The sequence below is a fragment of the Anneissia japonica genome, unplaced genomic scaffold (genome assembly GCF_011630105.1).
Source record: "Anneissia japonica isolate Jap-2015-1 unplaced genomic scaffold, ASM1163010v1 scaffold1810_len1271414_cov176, whole genome shotgun sequence".
NCBI classification, from domain to species: Eukaryota; Metazoa; Echinodermata; class Crinoidea; order Comatulida; family Comatulidae; genus Anneissia; species Anneissia japonica.
This window is the reverse complement of record NW_022702449.1, coordinates 647,130-663,360: the sequence shown is the minus strand read 5'-3', so window position 1 is coordinate 663,360 and position 16,231 is coordinate 647,130. Positions and strand designations below refer to the sequence as shown.

The 16,231-nt window shown below is 31.7% G+C and overlaps 1 protein-coding gene across 6 annotated transcripts in view; it reads left to right on the top strand.

The window, feature by feature from the left end:
- LOC117103879 (cytokinesis protein 3-like) overlaps window positions 1-16,231 on the top strand; it is a 56,218-nt gene that overhangs the window by 27,862 nt on the left and 12,125 nt on the right. Inside the window, exons 3-6 of one of the 6 annotated variants that reach the window (XM_033244493.1) lie at window positions 2,570-2,633; window positions 5,088-5,159; window positions 6,589-7,035; window positions 11,363-11,440. In XM_033244493.1, coding sequence (XP_033100384.1) covers window positions 2,570-2,633; window positions 5,088-5,159; window positions 6,589-7,035; window positions 11,363-11,440 — 661 coding nt within the window. Of the gene's footprint in view, window positions 1-2,569; window positions 2,634-3,923; window positions 3,966-5,087; window positions 5,160-6,588; window positions 7,036-11,362; window positions 11,441-16,231 lie in introns of all 6 variants that reach the window. The other 5 variants (XM_033244494.1, XM_033244495.1, XM_033244497.1 and 2 more) reach the window with 5 other exon arrangements.

Genomic DNA, 16,231 nt, shown 5'->3' with positions numbered 1-16,231 from the left:
CAATTAACTGTGGAAGTAATTTCAGATTTTGGTCCCTGGATAAATTCCAGCACTCATGCTCTTCTGTGTTTTTTCTGGAGGGCTGAAATGCAATTTTTAATTTAGAATATTTCAGATGAAACATTTTAGATGTTTTCTAGTGCAATGTGGCCCATGTCCACATAAACACAGTACACTTTTTGAAAAAGAGCTTGTGATTCTTTCCCAGTATGCCAGTTCACAACCAGAAGGACTTCGCTACGTTTAAGTCCATACTGAGAGAGTAAAATAAAATGATTATTGCTTTTCATTATAAAGAATACATGAATCCAATGTATCAGTTCCAATTGGTCAAGGTCTCTCCACGGTAATTTGTACTTTCAAGATTTCTTTTATTCATCATATGTTTATAATTTCATTATACACATGAAATTTATTTTGATGATGGAAAATATTTAAAATATAAAGACATTGCTATAAATGAATTTTTACAAAACAAAAATATATATTGTATTATGAAATACATACTATATAAAAAACAAGATTTATCAAGATACAACATTACAGTTTTATTACATTCATTATTGGATGACAGTCGGAAATTTGAATAAGTAATTTTCACTTTATTGTTGTGAGACCAGTTTTAAAACTTCATTTCAACAGTTCCTTTAATGTTTCGTAGTTGTTCTTCATACAGCCAGTCTTATCAGATCTGCTTGTAAGGATATTCTATTTAATGGGTGAGATTCATCTTGTTTGATTAATCTGAGTTGAGTATCAAGCATCAGTGTTTGGACCCACATGGTGTCAATTTGATAAAACTAAACTAATTCCTCCATGGTATAATTATGTGTTACATACACACAAATGAATAAACATAAAATTGACTTTAAAATGAATATCAGTGAAATTTTGGTTTCACCATTGTTCAATGGAAGTGGGTTTGGTGCAGTGGGAATGGCTTGGTTTCCCAACCTCGAGGTTGGGGTTTCAATCCCTCGCTGTGCATTTCGTTTGTGTCCTTGAGCAAGGCACTTTATCTGCATTGCTTCAGTCTACCCAACTGTATCAATGGGTACCAGCAAATTGCTGGGAGTAACCTGCGGTGGACCAGTGTCCCACCCAGGGGGTGTATTGCACTTTCATCTGCTTCACGCTCCGGAAACTGGGGATAAGCTCCAGCCCTATGAGCCCTAGTGGCTTGGCAGGGATTTATTTTTTTTTTTTAATACCTTTTGTTCAATTGCTTTTGCAATCTGACAGAAATTGCAGTTACTCTATTTTCCTGATGCATTTTTCTAATCTTTTTAAGTACTTTTGAATTTAATCGTGTTTGTCACATTACTGTCAGTGTCGATATCAGCATATTGAATGAATGTATCAAATCAAAGCAATTAATTTCTTTATATTTTTTTTTATATATTTATTCTATCTTCAACATTGACTGAAAGTAAATTCACCTTGATTCAAGTGTGTAAATTTGTGATGAAATATTAATGAAAAGCATCAGAAATGACAAGAAACTTATAATTGCGAGTGTTATTTTCACAGCTGTTCATATCTTAGATTCTTTATTTTCATCACAGAGCGATTAGATAGACAATTAACCTTTAATGCAAAGCTTGATGAGTGTCAATAATATGTACAAAAGGTGATTTGAAATCTTGCGTAGACATCTGAATAATTGCAGCTTCATTAACATCTGAATAATTGCAGCTTCATTAATTTCTTTGCAAGGCTTAGAACAAACATCCACAGCATAACATCCAAAAGACCGAAAAAAAAGTTTTCCAGAATACAAACTACTATTTGCGATAATACTATAGAGTCACTGAAGAAGCCTTTGCTTTTTCCCCCAATATTTTATAAGTGATATGATTTTGAAAAGGTGTGGTGATCTTTAATATGGGCCTTGTCATGCCAAAACTAGCATCAAGTAACCAAAACTAGAAAATTGACCTTTTTCAATATTCTCTACATTATAAGCCTTAAAATGATAGGCCATTTACTGGAATTGACTTTACTATTGCCAAAGTTATGAGTGAAAGTATTAAGGCTTCTGTGTACCAAAGTATACAATCCTGCCATTACCTATATTCTAATTACTCTGTTCCACATAAGTGAGAGTACGCTGGTTTTGCTTCATATGTTGTTATACAAAACTTTTGAGCAAACGTTTTGTTTTTCTGAAAGACAGTGCACCGTATTACCTGTATTTGATACTCGCACATGGAGACTTGTGTAGCTTATTGAATCATGGACACACCATGCCAATGGGTGCTCAAACAATTCCCCTAGTTTAAACAACTGTGCTGTGTTTTTACTCTGGTCAATAATAACTCCCTGCTCTGGTTTATTTAAAGGCTTTTTGGAGGATGACTTGTAACAGGAAAGTTTGATTGGAGGTGGGGATTTGATATATTTTTGTTTTGGGTATCATTCATAAGTCATTATTTTATATTGTTCTTTTGTATTTTTGTATTCTACAGTAATACTGTTCCAAAAGTGAAATTCAAATGTAAGTTGAAATTGAAGTCGCTCATTTAGTAAATCACATGAGAAAAACTGAAATCCCTTTTTGTCTTCTCAGAAAGAACATGATTACCACCTTGAGGCACTTGCTGAACTCCAGTCAAAGGTCAGACCCCTTCCAGGTGAGTGATTAATTCTTAAACAGTCATTTTTTCGGAAATTGACAGTATATTTGAATCAGCTTTTTAGGGATAAACATGTTTTTCCCATAAAGTCATATTAAGGTAGGGGTTTTTTGCTGTGTTGTTTGCATCATGCCTTTCCTCAAATGTTGCTTTTCCCCCATTGCATTTGCTTGAGTATTATCTTAACCCAGCATTGACCTTGTACCCTAGCAATCTGATTTGCATATTGACCTTTCATGCGTATAATATGCTTATATAACTCAAGCGGTTACCTCAGATGAAATTCTCATAAAAGGAAATATACTGCAGGTGTTTGGCACATTTTAAAGATATTTTTATAGTAACTTTAATAGTAAACTTCAAAATATGACAATGAATAATTTCATTGCTATCTATTAATAACTTTAGTTATTATCATACTATCAATAATTGACCCTTTAAATAGATGATTAATTCATGATGTATAATTAAATAATTTTTAATTGAATGAAAATCATTAAAGCCAATATTTTATGTACAAATATTAATGTTGTGGAAAAAGTAGGATAAATGCTATTGGCTACCAATAAATTTGAGTTACAAAGATACTATTAGGTGAGACTTTTTTTATAACTTGTTTCACGAATTTATTTTTTTTAAATCGTCAGATGAAGGTGGGGGAAAAAGTTTATATTTTTTTTTATTTAGCAAAGAGTTATGCCAAAAACATCCAGACGGAGGAAAAAATAAATGTTATTGCTGAATGTAAACAGTAATTGGATGGTTAATTGCTTTAAATTTGTATAATTAGGAAGAAATATACTTTTTTTTTTAGATTTCAAGGCAGCAGCAGGTGTAATAAAAATAAAGTAAAGCTTATTTTTTATGAAATTTACATTTGTTTGTGGTGGTGGGTGCGATAATTGGCCAAAATGAAAATTATTTTTATTTGAACATTATTGGCAAGCGGCGGGTACACTAAACAAGGTATAAAAAAAGTCTCACCCTATGAATGTTGCAAAATGGAGGCATTGACAGCAATCCTCACTATATGTCTATAATAGATAAAAGATACAGGTTTTTTCTAAAATATTTTTGAATTAGAAATTTCTTTTTTGCCTATTTATCATTATTTATTATTATGCATTTTAATTTATTACCTGTGTGCAGTGATTTCTTTTCCTAATTCTAATTCATTTGTTTCAAATTAGATGTTAATATACAACTTCGGCGCTCACAAATTGTCTTATATTTGATTATTTATATTTTATTTTTTTTTTCATCATCAATTGAATTATTGAACTTCAGACGAGCTATTGCAAAGATATTTGAATATGAAGCCCCAGCGAGGTAAATTTATCAGGCCATCAAAGAAATAATTTACTCATTGATCTTTGTTTTTCTTCTTTGATTTGAAAAAAAAAACAAACAATTTGGGTACCATGATTTTTTGTAATTGTTTACACTTGAGATAAAAATGTGTGATAATAACATTTGCAAAAGTGACGTAAACAATTAACATCACCTTTAATTATTTAATTATTAAATTAATGATTTACTTCTTATTATTTGTTATTATTTTTATAGTATTTATTATACAAGTCACTTTAATTTTGTTCATTCTGCATAGTAGTGCCATTTATATTTTGAATGCATCATGCTGTTATTAATTTTGCATGCAAGTTTTCAAATAATTTGGAATGATTGAACAACCCAAGCTGCCAATCATAAAACATAACTTAAGAAGTTTTGTATTTGCTAAATGATTGTGCGGCTTAACTGATTAAAACATATCATGTAGCGCAGTCAGTTTGTCTTGTTTACTCTTGTGAGACATTTGTCAAACACAAGAAACTTTCATTAATATTTTGATTATTTTACTGTCCTTATTAAAGGAAATTGTCAAATTTTATAGATGATTTACAATTATAAGTTTTGTCTAAAATAGATTTTTTCATGTAGAATAAAATTGGATAAAAACAAAATTCTTTTTTTCACAATCAAAAACAAAGCCACTACACGAGCCTCAAAAACTTGTTTAGTCTATATGGTTCCAAAATTATAACTTGAAGAGGTATTATCCAAAATGAGTAAAGCTAAGTAATCATAAAGTATCCAAGAATTATATACAACAAATATGGACAAAAGTTTGTTATTCTACCAAAATTAGAAATGTACAAAGCAATTTGTGATTTCCTCCTGTTGTTGTTGTTGAACCAAATTGATTGACTGCCTAGCAACAACCGTTATGAATTACAAATCTTACTGTCACACACAGCAAATTAATTTTTCTTGTTAATTTTTTTTTTCTTGTGTTTGCATGTCTCAGATTCACTTTATAACATCTGTATCTACCAATTGTAGATACATTCAGTTTTTTTTTTTTTAACTGCATCTTGGTTTTGACTTTTTTTTTTCCTTTGCATCCTCCATTCTTTTCTTTAAATCATCCATTCGCACGTATCACACCAGCACATGTTCTTGGTCAGGCTTTGGGGATCTCCGTGCCTGCAGAGGAAGTGCCTCCAATCTCACATTACAAGCGTAAGTGATCAGTCAGTTAAATCAATATCGATCAATCAATCAACCACTATATTAATCAATCACTATATCAATCAATCACGAAATTAATTAATAACTATATCAATCAATCAATATAATAATCAATCACTTAATCAATCACTAATTCAATCAATCAATGAATCACTATATCAGTCAATGAATCACTATATCAATCAATCAATCACTATACCATTTAATCAGTCAATCACTAACTATATCATTCACTATTTATCAATCAGTCACTATAACAGTCAATCAATATATCAATAAATAATAGAATAATAATAGTAATAATAATAATAATATAAATCAATCACTATATCAATTAATGACTATCAATCATTTAATCACTATTTCAAATAATCACTATATATCAGTCAATCATTAACAACAATGTAGCTTTTACAATTAATAAATGATACATATTTTAATACACAGTTTTCTTGAATCCAAGGTTAGTAAAAATCCACAACATATTGGTCAGGTCAATGTATTAATCTAAAAACTACCATAATAATACTTAATTTATTTAAAATATACAAAATGTCAATTAATTTGTATGTGACACATTTAATATATTATTCATTTGCAGTAAACATTTTCAAATTATAAAAAAAGTATCAACCATGCTGATGAAAAGATTTCAGAAAGATTTCTGATTTCTTTCAGTGGTTTACATTTTTTCTAAGCATTTTGGAGCTCATTTCACCAAAAAAGAAATATACATTATTATGAAATTTCAAATTAATGATTTGGAATTAAATAAAATTAGATGTAAAACATAAAACCCCATTTATTAGGATAAGAATCTGAAAACCACTTTATCATTACTAAAAATGTCACTATCTATGCATGTTCATTATCTTCTTTTCATTTCTTATATGTTTGCATTTATAGTTGTATTATTCTTTTATGCATCATTAATTCATACACAAAAAATGGCTAACCAATAAATGTGATCTTTGTGACATGCTATTGCAAATGTATATTTAATTATTGACTTTGGTGAACATCAAAGTAATGTTTACTGTATCTGAGGCAACAATAAGGTTACTAAGACTTCATTAATCTTGGTCATTTGCACTTTTGTAAAAGAGTTTTTTTATGGTCACTTTATAAAGGAAGAGTACGAGTTGTTTATGTGATAGTAATATGAATGATATTGTTGCTATTTATATTGCTTAATTTAGTTTCTATTATTGTTGTTTTAATGTGCTGCTGGTATTTCAAAAGTTGAAACCATTTACAGATTTTGTTTCTATATCCATGTTTAATACTTGATGATTAGACTGCATGTTAAATCATAATTTATATATTTTTTTAATCAAAAATATGCTACTCATTTCATTATTCACATTATTTTATCATATTTTTTCTGGTTTTGTCTTGATTTTTGCTACGCTAACACCAGACCCCTCAAAGAAAATTAATCGGCCTGTAGAGAAAGGGCGAAGCAAGTCAGTACCTAACACCAAAATCCCCCCTGTTGTGGCTGTGAAAAAGAATCGGGGTCTGTCAGTTCAACTAGAACAAAAGTGTGATAACATTCCAGAAGTAGACTACGACGATGCTCCAGAGAACAATGATGAATCGGACCCAAACGTACCCATTATGGCAGTACGCCCCACAGTACAAAATGGGAAACACGCACGTAGTGCAACATATAATGGGACCTTGTCTACGGACAAAAACCGCAATGACACGGAACCGCCTTCAACTAAAACAAAACCGCGCGAAAAAAGTGCTAAACATTCCCGAAGCAAGACAGTCGATGCTGCCTACGACCGAAACGCGAACTCTAAATTACCAGAAAAAAGGCTGCAGACGGGGGACAATACGCTGCCATATCATCATCAGTGTAAGTGACGTTGTGGTGCTGTCCTGCATGTTGTGTTTGTTGTATTGGTCAGCTGTGAATGACTAACTACTTATTTGCTCTGCTAGTTCTTCGGTGGTGTTTTACATCTTCCTTCTTTGTAACCTCCCTCTATTTCTTCATTTGAATGTTATTAATTATTACAGTACTTAACATAATGTGTTTTAAGTAACAGGCTTCCAGGGTTTCTTTTTTCAATGATTGTCATCACTACATACTTTTAATGAATGTTTGTAAAGTTCAAAAATCTTTCCTCATTGACCAATCAAAATACACTTTGTTCATTATCCAATGGTGGTTTGTAATGCTTATATTCTTTTCCAATTGACCAATCCAAATGCTTCTTGCTTCATATGGTTGCTTGCAAAGATTTAAAATCTGTCCCTGTTGACCAATGAAACGCACTATGCTGAAGTCCAGTGAATGCTTGGGAACTTACAAATGTTTTCTCCGTACTATTGAAACATAACACTACCGACCAATTAACATTTATTTAGTTTCGTGATCTAGTTTTACAATCTTTCTTCCCCAATATTAAACTAATCAAATTGCATTTTGATTATAATCCAGTGGGGGATTGTAAATTTTAAATATAGGTCCCCCTCTAATTAAAGACCCTCCAAATAATGACCGCCTCCAGTTGAAGACCACTTTTCTGTGGTCCCAGATTAACAAATGTCTTTATCTTTATTAATCTAATTAAAGACCAAAGCTGCTAAAGACCATGGCAACATTTGTCCCAATAGTGGTCTTTAATTTGAGGGAGACTAAAAAAAAACAAAACTTTACTTTATTAATCCAAAGAATGTTTGCAATGGTTTAAAATCTTTTCATATTGACCACTCAAAATGCATTTTGCTTTTTAATCCAGTGGATGCTAAAGTTTATCTTATTAATCATTCATTAAAAAAATGACCTTTATGTTGATACCCTAGAGATACTTGTAGAGTTTAGATCACATTGACCAATCAGAATGCAGTATTTCTTGAGCACCGCTTGTAATGTCTTTTTTTTTCTTTTTGTATTTTAACCTTGTAGTAAACATGCACACTTCACAATTTTCCAACAAATTGATGAGGATCGATCATTTATGATCTCCAAGTACATACATGTATTTTGTGTTTAGAGGCTCAAGGTTGTATTTAAATGCATGGTTTACTAAGGTACTTAATATCTAGAATTACTATTATTATCAGATCCATTAAATATTAAAATAATTTATTGACTTACACCATTCAAATTATAAGTTGCATTCAACAAGTGCTGCCTCTTTACAAGTAACTTAATTGCAATTTGAAAATAATTAATCTTGATAACTATTCTTATGATTTTATTAATTTTATTGTTTGACCTATCATGTACTACTGTATGTTACAATACTGTTATTATTATTATTAAAGGCAGGCTCCGGAGAATACCACATTTTTGATATGTTGTAGAACTGATTTTTCTAAGACAATAAAGTTTTTTTTTAATAATAATAATAATATTTAAAAACTAGGGGGAGGGGAAGAAGGGACAACATACAATCCTCATTTCCCGGTTAGTAATTTACCATACCCACCCCCCCCCCCCCCCCCCCCCCATATTTGAAAAAAAATCTGTATCTCATTAACTGTTCCTGAGATTTTGTCAAAAAAACCGTTTTAATGTCTCAGAAATATCAGTTGTACAAGTTATCAGAAATGTTTTTTTTCTCCAGAGCCTAGCTTTTAAAAATGTGGCCTTATTTTCAATACAATAACATGCTGTACTATAGTGTTATATAAAGAAAGTAGTACATTATAAAGTTTTTCCCATGGCCACACAGATATAACTTGAGAAATGTGTTGGTTCAAGACTTGATCTATGGCCCCCTCGATGACAGTGTTGTTAACCAGTATATCTCACAAACTTTAACCCTGTTATTCTGAAAGTTCATGAATCATGCAGTTTGCCTTCTGTAGGTAATATATCCTATTCATCAATGCAGTATTTCAAAGGTTGTAGCAGTGGTGTACATTTATGTGCTGCATTCAATACAGAATAGAGCAGTGTTTGGCCAGCATTTTACTGTTAGGATCCATTCTTCTTTCCAGTACTGTACCAGGTCTACTCCAGCCCTGTAATAGGGCAGATGCTTTTGTCTATCTACCTTCTGCCTTAATCAGCTCTTGTAGTTATAGGCTTATAATGCATTTTATAATAATAATAATAATAATAATAATAATAGATGGATTTATATAGCGCAAATAAACAAGGTCTCTATGCGCTCGGGACTAAATGTTGCATTTTTCAATAACTTTTCTCCTCCCCTATGGAAAACATGTTGAAGGTGGTTACAATAATAATATTATTCAAGAGAATTGATTGGACCAATGCTCTTGGCATAGTGATATTCATGGTAGCTTTTTCGTCTTCTATGCCAGTAATGCACTCTATAGACAGTATACATATATATATATATATATATACATAATAAAGTCATCCATGTGCCAAAAAGAACTTCCAACCAAAATCCTATAATTTTACAAGACAAAAAAAAGACAAGCAGAATATTATATTAATACTGTCACATTCTTATGCTTAATGCCCATTTTTGGGATGACGAGCCTCAAATGTTAATGATATCATGATAAGCTCACAATTCTATCGTAATTTAGAAAAAAAAAGAATTTCAAGCTCATTTGCTGTCTTGTACTGGCAGTTCATTATTCTTGTTCTAAAGATTTAAGTACTCAATAACATTAAACAAAAAGTATTGTAGAGGAAATGAAAAGAAATTATTGATATAATTACAACAAACTTGAATTGAATAACAACTATACGCATTCTCTTCTCTGATTATGTGAATGATAGCGTCATCGAGAGTATCTATTTCGTAAAATCAAACATTTGTAAAACGGACATTTAACTTTATTGTGACCAGTACGTTGGCTTAAATACCAATTGTTGCTAAGTTACTACAAAGAGACAGTATAAACACATAATTATTAAATATGTGTGTTTTTGTAGGGCATGGTGTAAACCCGTCCCTATTGTCAGTTCTTAAGAAAAGTCAATTCTGTACACTTTGCTCCTATAACATCTGCTACATTGGCAATATGCCAAGTTTATTCTCGTAGAGAGCACTAATATATTCCATAAAGTTTAATAAACTTAAGCGACAGTCATTCATGATTAATGAGGCACAACATACAGGCGATGCACAGATTTTGTTTTGATGCAAATTATGAAACTTAAATTCTTGATAAATTCCTGTGGGAACTGCTGAAGGGAGTATTATTTCCAATGTTTTGATGCACTTATTGGTCATAGAATGCGGTTTGTCTTTTGTTTATAATATATAGTACCATAACAAACAAAAGGAGGAAACATTGATAACTAATGTAGTAGGAGTGGCCCAGCTAAAAATATTACGTTATAAGAACTTCATGATAATGTTACAGTTTGGTAATAAGAACGTTACATTGTAGAACCATATGTGTGTACTTATAACCTAATTTCACAACGTCACCATGTTTGAACGTCCTTACAACGTTGTGTGAACATTATTTTGTGGAATACCAAACCACAACGTTCGCAAACCTTTATAAGAATGTTTTGTGTTTGCAGGGGGAGCTGTAATGGTGTAAATATTTCCTTTTGATTCCATTGTCCTGGGTGCAAATCTTTTGAGATAACTAAAAACAATTCCACTACCTACAATTCCTGTGAAGAGACATATAGTTTAAAGAGCAACTTGTAATGGACCCCTCAGTCTTGGATACTGTTGCTAAGGTCTCGCAAAACAACACTGTTAAAACATATGCATACATGTGCGTTTGTGGGGGGTGGGGGCAACACATATGCTTATTAGATATGCGCATATTCCTGTTCTGATTGGTCAGTTGTTAAGTTTGATTGACACTCGAGAAAGGTCCATTCGTCTGATGCCCACTTAGCTCTAGGATTAGGAATATTCCATAGGGATTCAAAGAGGTTCCACATGGTGCGTTGTTAATGTACTGTATATAATGACCAGGAGGAAAAAATTTAAAATACCATGAGCAGCAAATTGTTGACAGATACAAGATGCAACACAAAATTTTATTAATATCATTTATTAATCTGCTATAACAATCAAAATCAACAACTATTAATATTATATTGGTTTTACAGTATTAATTTTTTTTTTTTTTTTACATTTGATTTCAAATTCTCCATTGCTCATTACATCAGCCACTATATATTACTTATTACACTATTATTATTCTGTGTTTAATGATTGGTTTATAATTTTGAATATTAATTACACTTTAACATTCTATGAATGAAATTGTTTCAACAGGTAATGTTGTTAGGGATAAAGGGGATGAGAAAGATGGTGGTGACGAAGATGAGGATGAAATTCCTTCTTTCTTAAGTCGTAAGTTGTAGAAAATTCTACAAAAAAAAAATAATCAAAGGGGCTTTATAATTTTAGTAATGTTCACTAACAGATTCTTAGATTAATTTCATGAAAATATAAAAGATTGTAACAAATGTTTATTTAATTCTTTCAGATACTTCATTTAATACTTTAGGGTAATGCTCAAGCTGTAGTATATTATAGAACTGCCTTAGATAATACAGATGGTTGGTAGCTTTACTAACAAACCAATTATAAATTTATTGGCAGATAAGTAATAAAATATTGCAACATGTCGCAAACTAATCATTCATTAAATTTTTTTCAAACATTTAATTTATTTTATGGTAAAGATATGATTCTAGTAGATAATCATGAAGGTAAGGAGCTTTACTAACAATCAAATTAATTATATTACTATTTGGTGAATGATTTAATAATTATTATTGACAATTTATTTTGAGATTCCTAATAACTAACATGTACTGGTGAGCCATTTGCTTTTATGGATCATCCTAAATCTTATAGGAGTGGAGCTAAATGCTTGGTGTTTCCCTTCAAAAATTCCAAAGCATGGCTTCATTCGTTAGGATGCAATCATGGCAATTATTAAGTTAATTCTTACTAAGGACGACCTTTATTCCCATCCTCATAAACAGACAGGGGTCAAATTTAGCTTCGCTTAGTGTAATGAATTGGTGACCCTGGGCTTGGCCAACCTCCCTCACTCTCCAGTGGCGATTTTGTGATATTTAGGTCTGTTGTAACTTTATTAAAATATATAAATGGTTATCTAACTTGAGGCAGACCAAAATGTATCATATTATGTCATTTCAATAAAACAATGATTACACAGCAGAACTGAAATCTTAGGTGAAATAATAAGAATATGCAATAATGATAAAGTGGAATGATTTTTTTTAATCTTCAGGCACTGTTTTTGAAATTCTTAAATGAAAAGCATTTTCTCTATTATGTTTTATTATCTCATGAAGTCAATACATACCTTATGTATTTAACAGTTCCTGTTATTAAAACCTTTGGTATCGTCCTCTTTATATATGACTAATGCTTTATTCCAATAAGTCTTTAACATACTAATCATTAGATGCTATGATGTTTTCAACTTACGTCGCGACACGCACGTCGTAGGGAATGATTCATCTGGTTGCGTGATGTACAGCATTTATCAGGGTTATTACCGGTCACTCTTGAATCTCAAGTATCGACGTGGGCGTAAATATTCCATTAGGAATTACATTCAAAGGATACTGGAATGTATTACTTAGATCCTTGTTGATTTAATCTCTTTAAAATGTCTATAAATTGATTCTTGTAATGCTCAAAGCAATGGGATAACTAATATGCAGACGTTAAGAAAATGCTGTACTGTGTGTTTCTGTTATAGGCATGCATGATACTTGAAACTAAGAGAGGGCTTTGTTTAGTATGATTGGTACTAAACAGTGAATGTTAAAATTCGTAACTGCAAGGAATAAGCACAATAGAAATACCAACAAATAACAGACATATACATTTTCATAATAAAAATATATTAATTTCATCATAATTGAACAGCAATGATGGAGTAAGAGCAGTTTACTGCTTGGTTCATACCTATTCTTTCTCCTGGCAAGATTGTGCTTTTACTTTGCCGAATAAATATTATTAATTTAAAAATGGCTTGCCATTTACAGAATGGAAATTTAAAAAAAAAAAAAAAAAAATATATATATATATATATATATATATATATATATACACACACACACACAAACACACACCGCTGGTCCTTAATAGATGGCCCACAGGCCAAATTTTGCACGCTGGCTTGTAAGAAAAAATAACATTTAAAAAAATATATATTTAAAGAAACTAAAATTAATAACCATTCGATGAATATTTTTTCAATAAAGTGAAGGCCAAAACACAACACTCTGCCAATGTGAAGTAAGGGTCACCAAGATCTAGAATTAAGTCTGTTACCAACCGATCGACAAACGCCAAAAGATTGGTAGTCTTAGTTCAGCTAAAATTGACATAGCAAATTAAAAATAAAAACTTTATCAGAGTTTTTATTATGTGTAGACCCAAGATTTTTTTTACAGGCAAAATGTTTGGAGGCTTTAAAGCCATGGCATTTTGTGGATATAGGATAAGTGAAATCACACAGAAAATACTGATTGTGTGCCAAACTATTCAGTTGAACAAACTTTTGTATGGCTGATAAAAAAAAAAAATATAGCGTTTTTGTCACGATTATGCCTGTAACTTCTTGTTTGGTTTGAAAATACTCCTACAGGATTACTATTACCAGGGAGTTGTTGTATGGACGACACAAGAGCAGGTAACAATATTTGGTTAGGCGTAAGAAACAAGGTCAATATGATAGAAAAATATATCTAGTTTTACTCTGATTCAAGAAAGGTACATCGCCCACAGGTACACTTGCACAAAGAAAGGAAGATATGACAAGTTCTATTACCAGTCACCAACAACATTAACGTCCAGTGACCCTGACAGATATTTTTGGCATGAAAATATGCTTTATTTTTTATTTCAAATCTGTAGAAGCCTACTTGTTATTAGGTCTATTCAGATTACCATCAGAGAAAGCTTTCTCAAAGAAGAACCCAACACATCCGTTAGGGGAAAAAAATCTGATGTAGCTTTTACAGAATATGAGGCTGAAGTTCGATTACGGGCCTTAAGCATTCAAAATTACTAAATTGCGGCCGACAGGGCCTTCAGCTACAGCATCTTTGAGTTTTACCTTAGGTCCATAAATCAAAGCAAGATACTCGAAACTCCTAAATTTGATCTTTTAATAGGGTACTCAATATTTGTTTAAGTATATTTTTCCTCCTTAACGATGTATTGTCTATGCAAAATACCAATAAAATCATAAAAGTTATTTTTTTTTAAATTAACTTGTTCATTTTGAAATAACATAAAAATTATCAACTTGAATAGAAATTAGAGTATTTAAAAATATTTACACAAGTTGACCCATAATTTTATAGCAAAATATTAACACTTCCATTCACTGTGTTCTATTAGTTTTATTATAATTATAATAAAACTTATAATTTGTTTGTTATTGCAAAATGAGCAAGTTAATTTCAAAAATTATTTTTTAATTATTTCCTGTCTTTTTCAGGGAACTATACATCTTTAATATCAGTATTCTTAATTTTGAATATGCAGTAATGCATTTATTCAAGTAGTTCTACAAATTTTTTGATTGATATGTATGTACCTGTACATTACAATTTATATTAATATTCATTGTCGTAAATCCTCAGACTTTATTTTTACAAGTGATTTCCCTAGAGCTAGGCAATAATGCAGTCCCTTATAACTTGATATTCATTATCTTAACCCTCTGGGGCTGCCCCTTCTTATTGTTCCTCTAACCTTAGATTGTCTCATTGAATTATATTAATTATCTTAACCATTTGGGGCTGTTATTATTAATAGTTCCTCAAACTATAAAAAAGAAATTTGCGCTGGTAAAGAATATTAAGAAAAACCAGCTCTGGTGCAGTCCCTTGAATTGTTCCTCTAATACGGGACTACAGGTGTTCTCGTTAAATTATATTGATTATCTTCACCATTTGGGGCTGTTTTTGTGAATGGTTCCGCATAGAGGTAGTTTCTTGCAATATGCGCTATATAAATAGCAAATTATTGTTATTATAAAAAGAAATAGCATTAGTAAATGACATAAATTATATGTTCCAAGCATTATCTGATGATGTACCGCCATCAGGCACACATGTGTATTGCTCTAGTCAGTTTATCTTCCCAAGGAACAACTAAGTTATATAGGCTTAATAATAAATGATTTTGTGTTGATGTTGGTACTGTTGGCCAGAACCCTATCAAAATTACTTTAGAGCCACCCTCCTCCAAAAAATGTTTTTCCTCCGGGCAGTTATGGGTGTGGAAATTTGCCAACAGGCGTTCCGACATGTTTAACAGGGTCGTCCGAACCAAGGGGTTGACAGAGCCTCTGTCAGGCTCCCAGAATAATAAGTCCCAGTGTAGGGTTCACATTGAGGGTCTTTATGGCATAGTATTGCCAAGATTGTGCTATTTAGACCACAATATTATGGAATGGTAATCAAATTATTATTTTTGGTCAGATGACCTTCAGACAATGGGGAAGGTGGTTTGGGGGCGGGGGGTCCCGGCCTGTATGATGGGAAAAATGCGAAAAAAATACATGATTAAGGCAGGCACAAGCTGGATCGATCTAATCTCCACTCTGCAAATGTTTACCATGATGCCGTCTGGTGGTTGCCAGTCACACTCTGAGCAGATTGTTTTTAAAAAATGGTCCGTCGTGTTCAAATTGTCCCCTGGAAATCTCTATGGAATCGTGCCAAGGACCATTCACTGATGTAATATTTACGCTTACATAATTGATCAACTCAGAGAACCTTGACGCAACAAAAGTGAACTCAGAAAATTCATCATCAAACTGTTGTTATACATCTAAAAAATTAATCAATATATCCCAGTAAGCAATGTTTTTGACCTTTGCCAACTTATGATCATTTTATTCCTAAGCCTGCTATTAAGTGACCAGTGTACTTGTGTTTTACTAGATTTATTTTAATACTTAGCTAACAGGTTGGGCTATTAATAATGTTCAAGGGATTGTCCATAATACTCCTAATGCTAAATTGACAGCGATTTTTCAAAATCATAATTAAGCAGTGCCCTCGTCATACTTTTAGTACTTCACACTGGATTTGTTGTCACTACGATCGATCGCTGTTAATGACGAAGGTCATTGTTTTA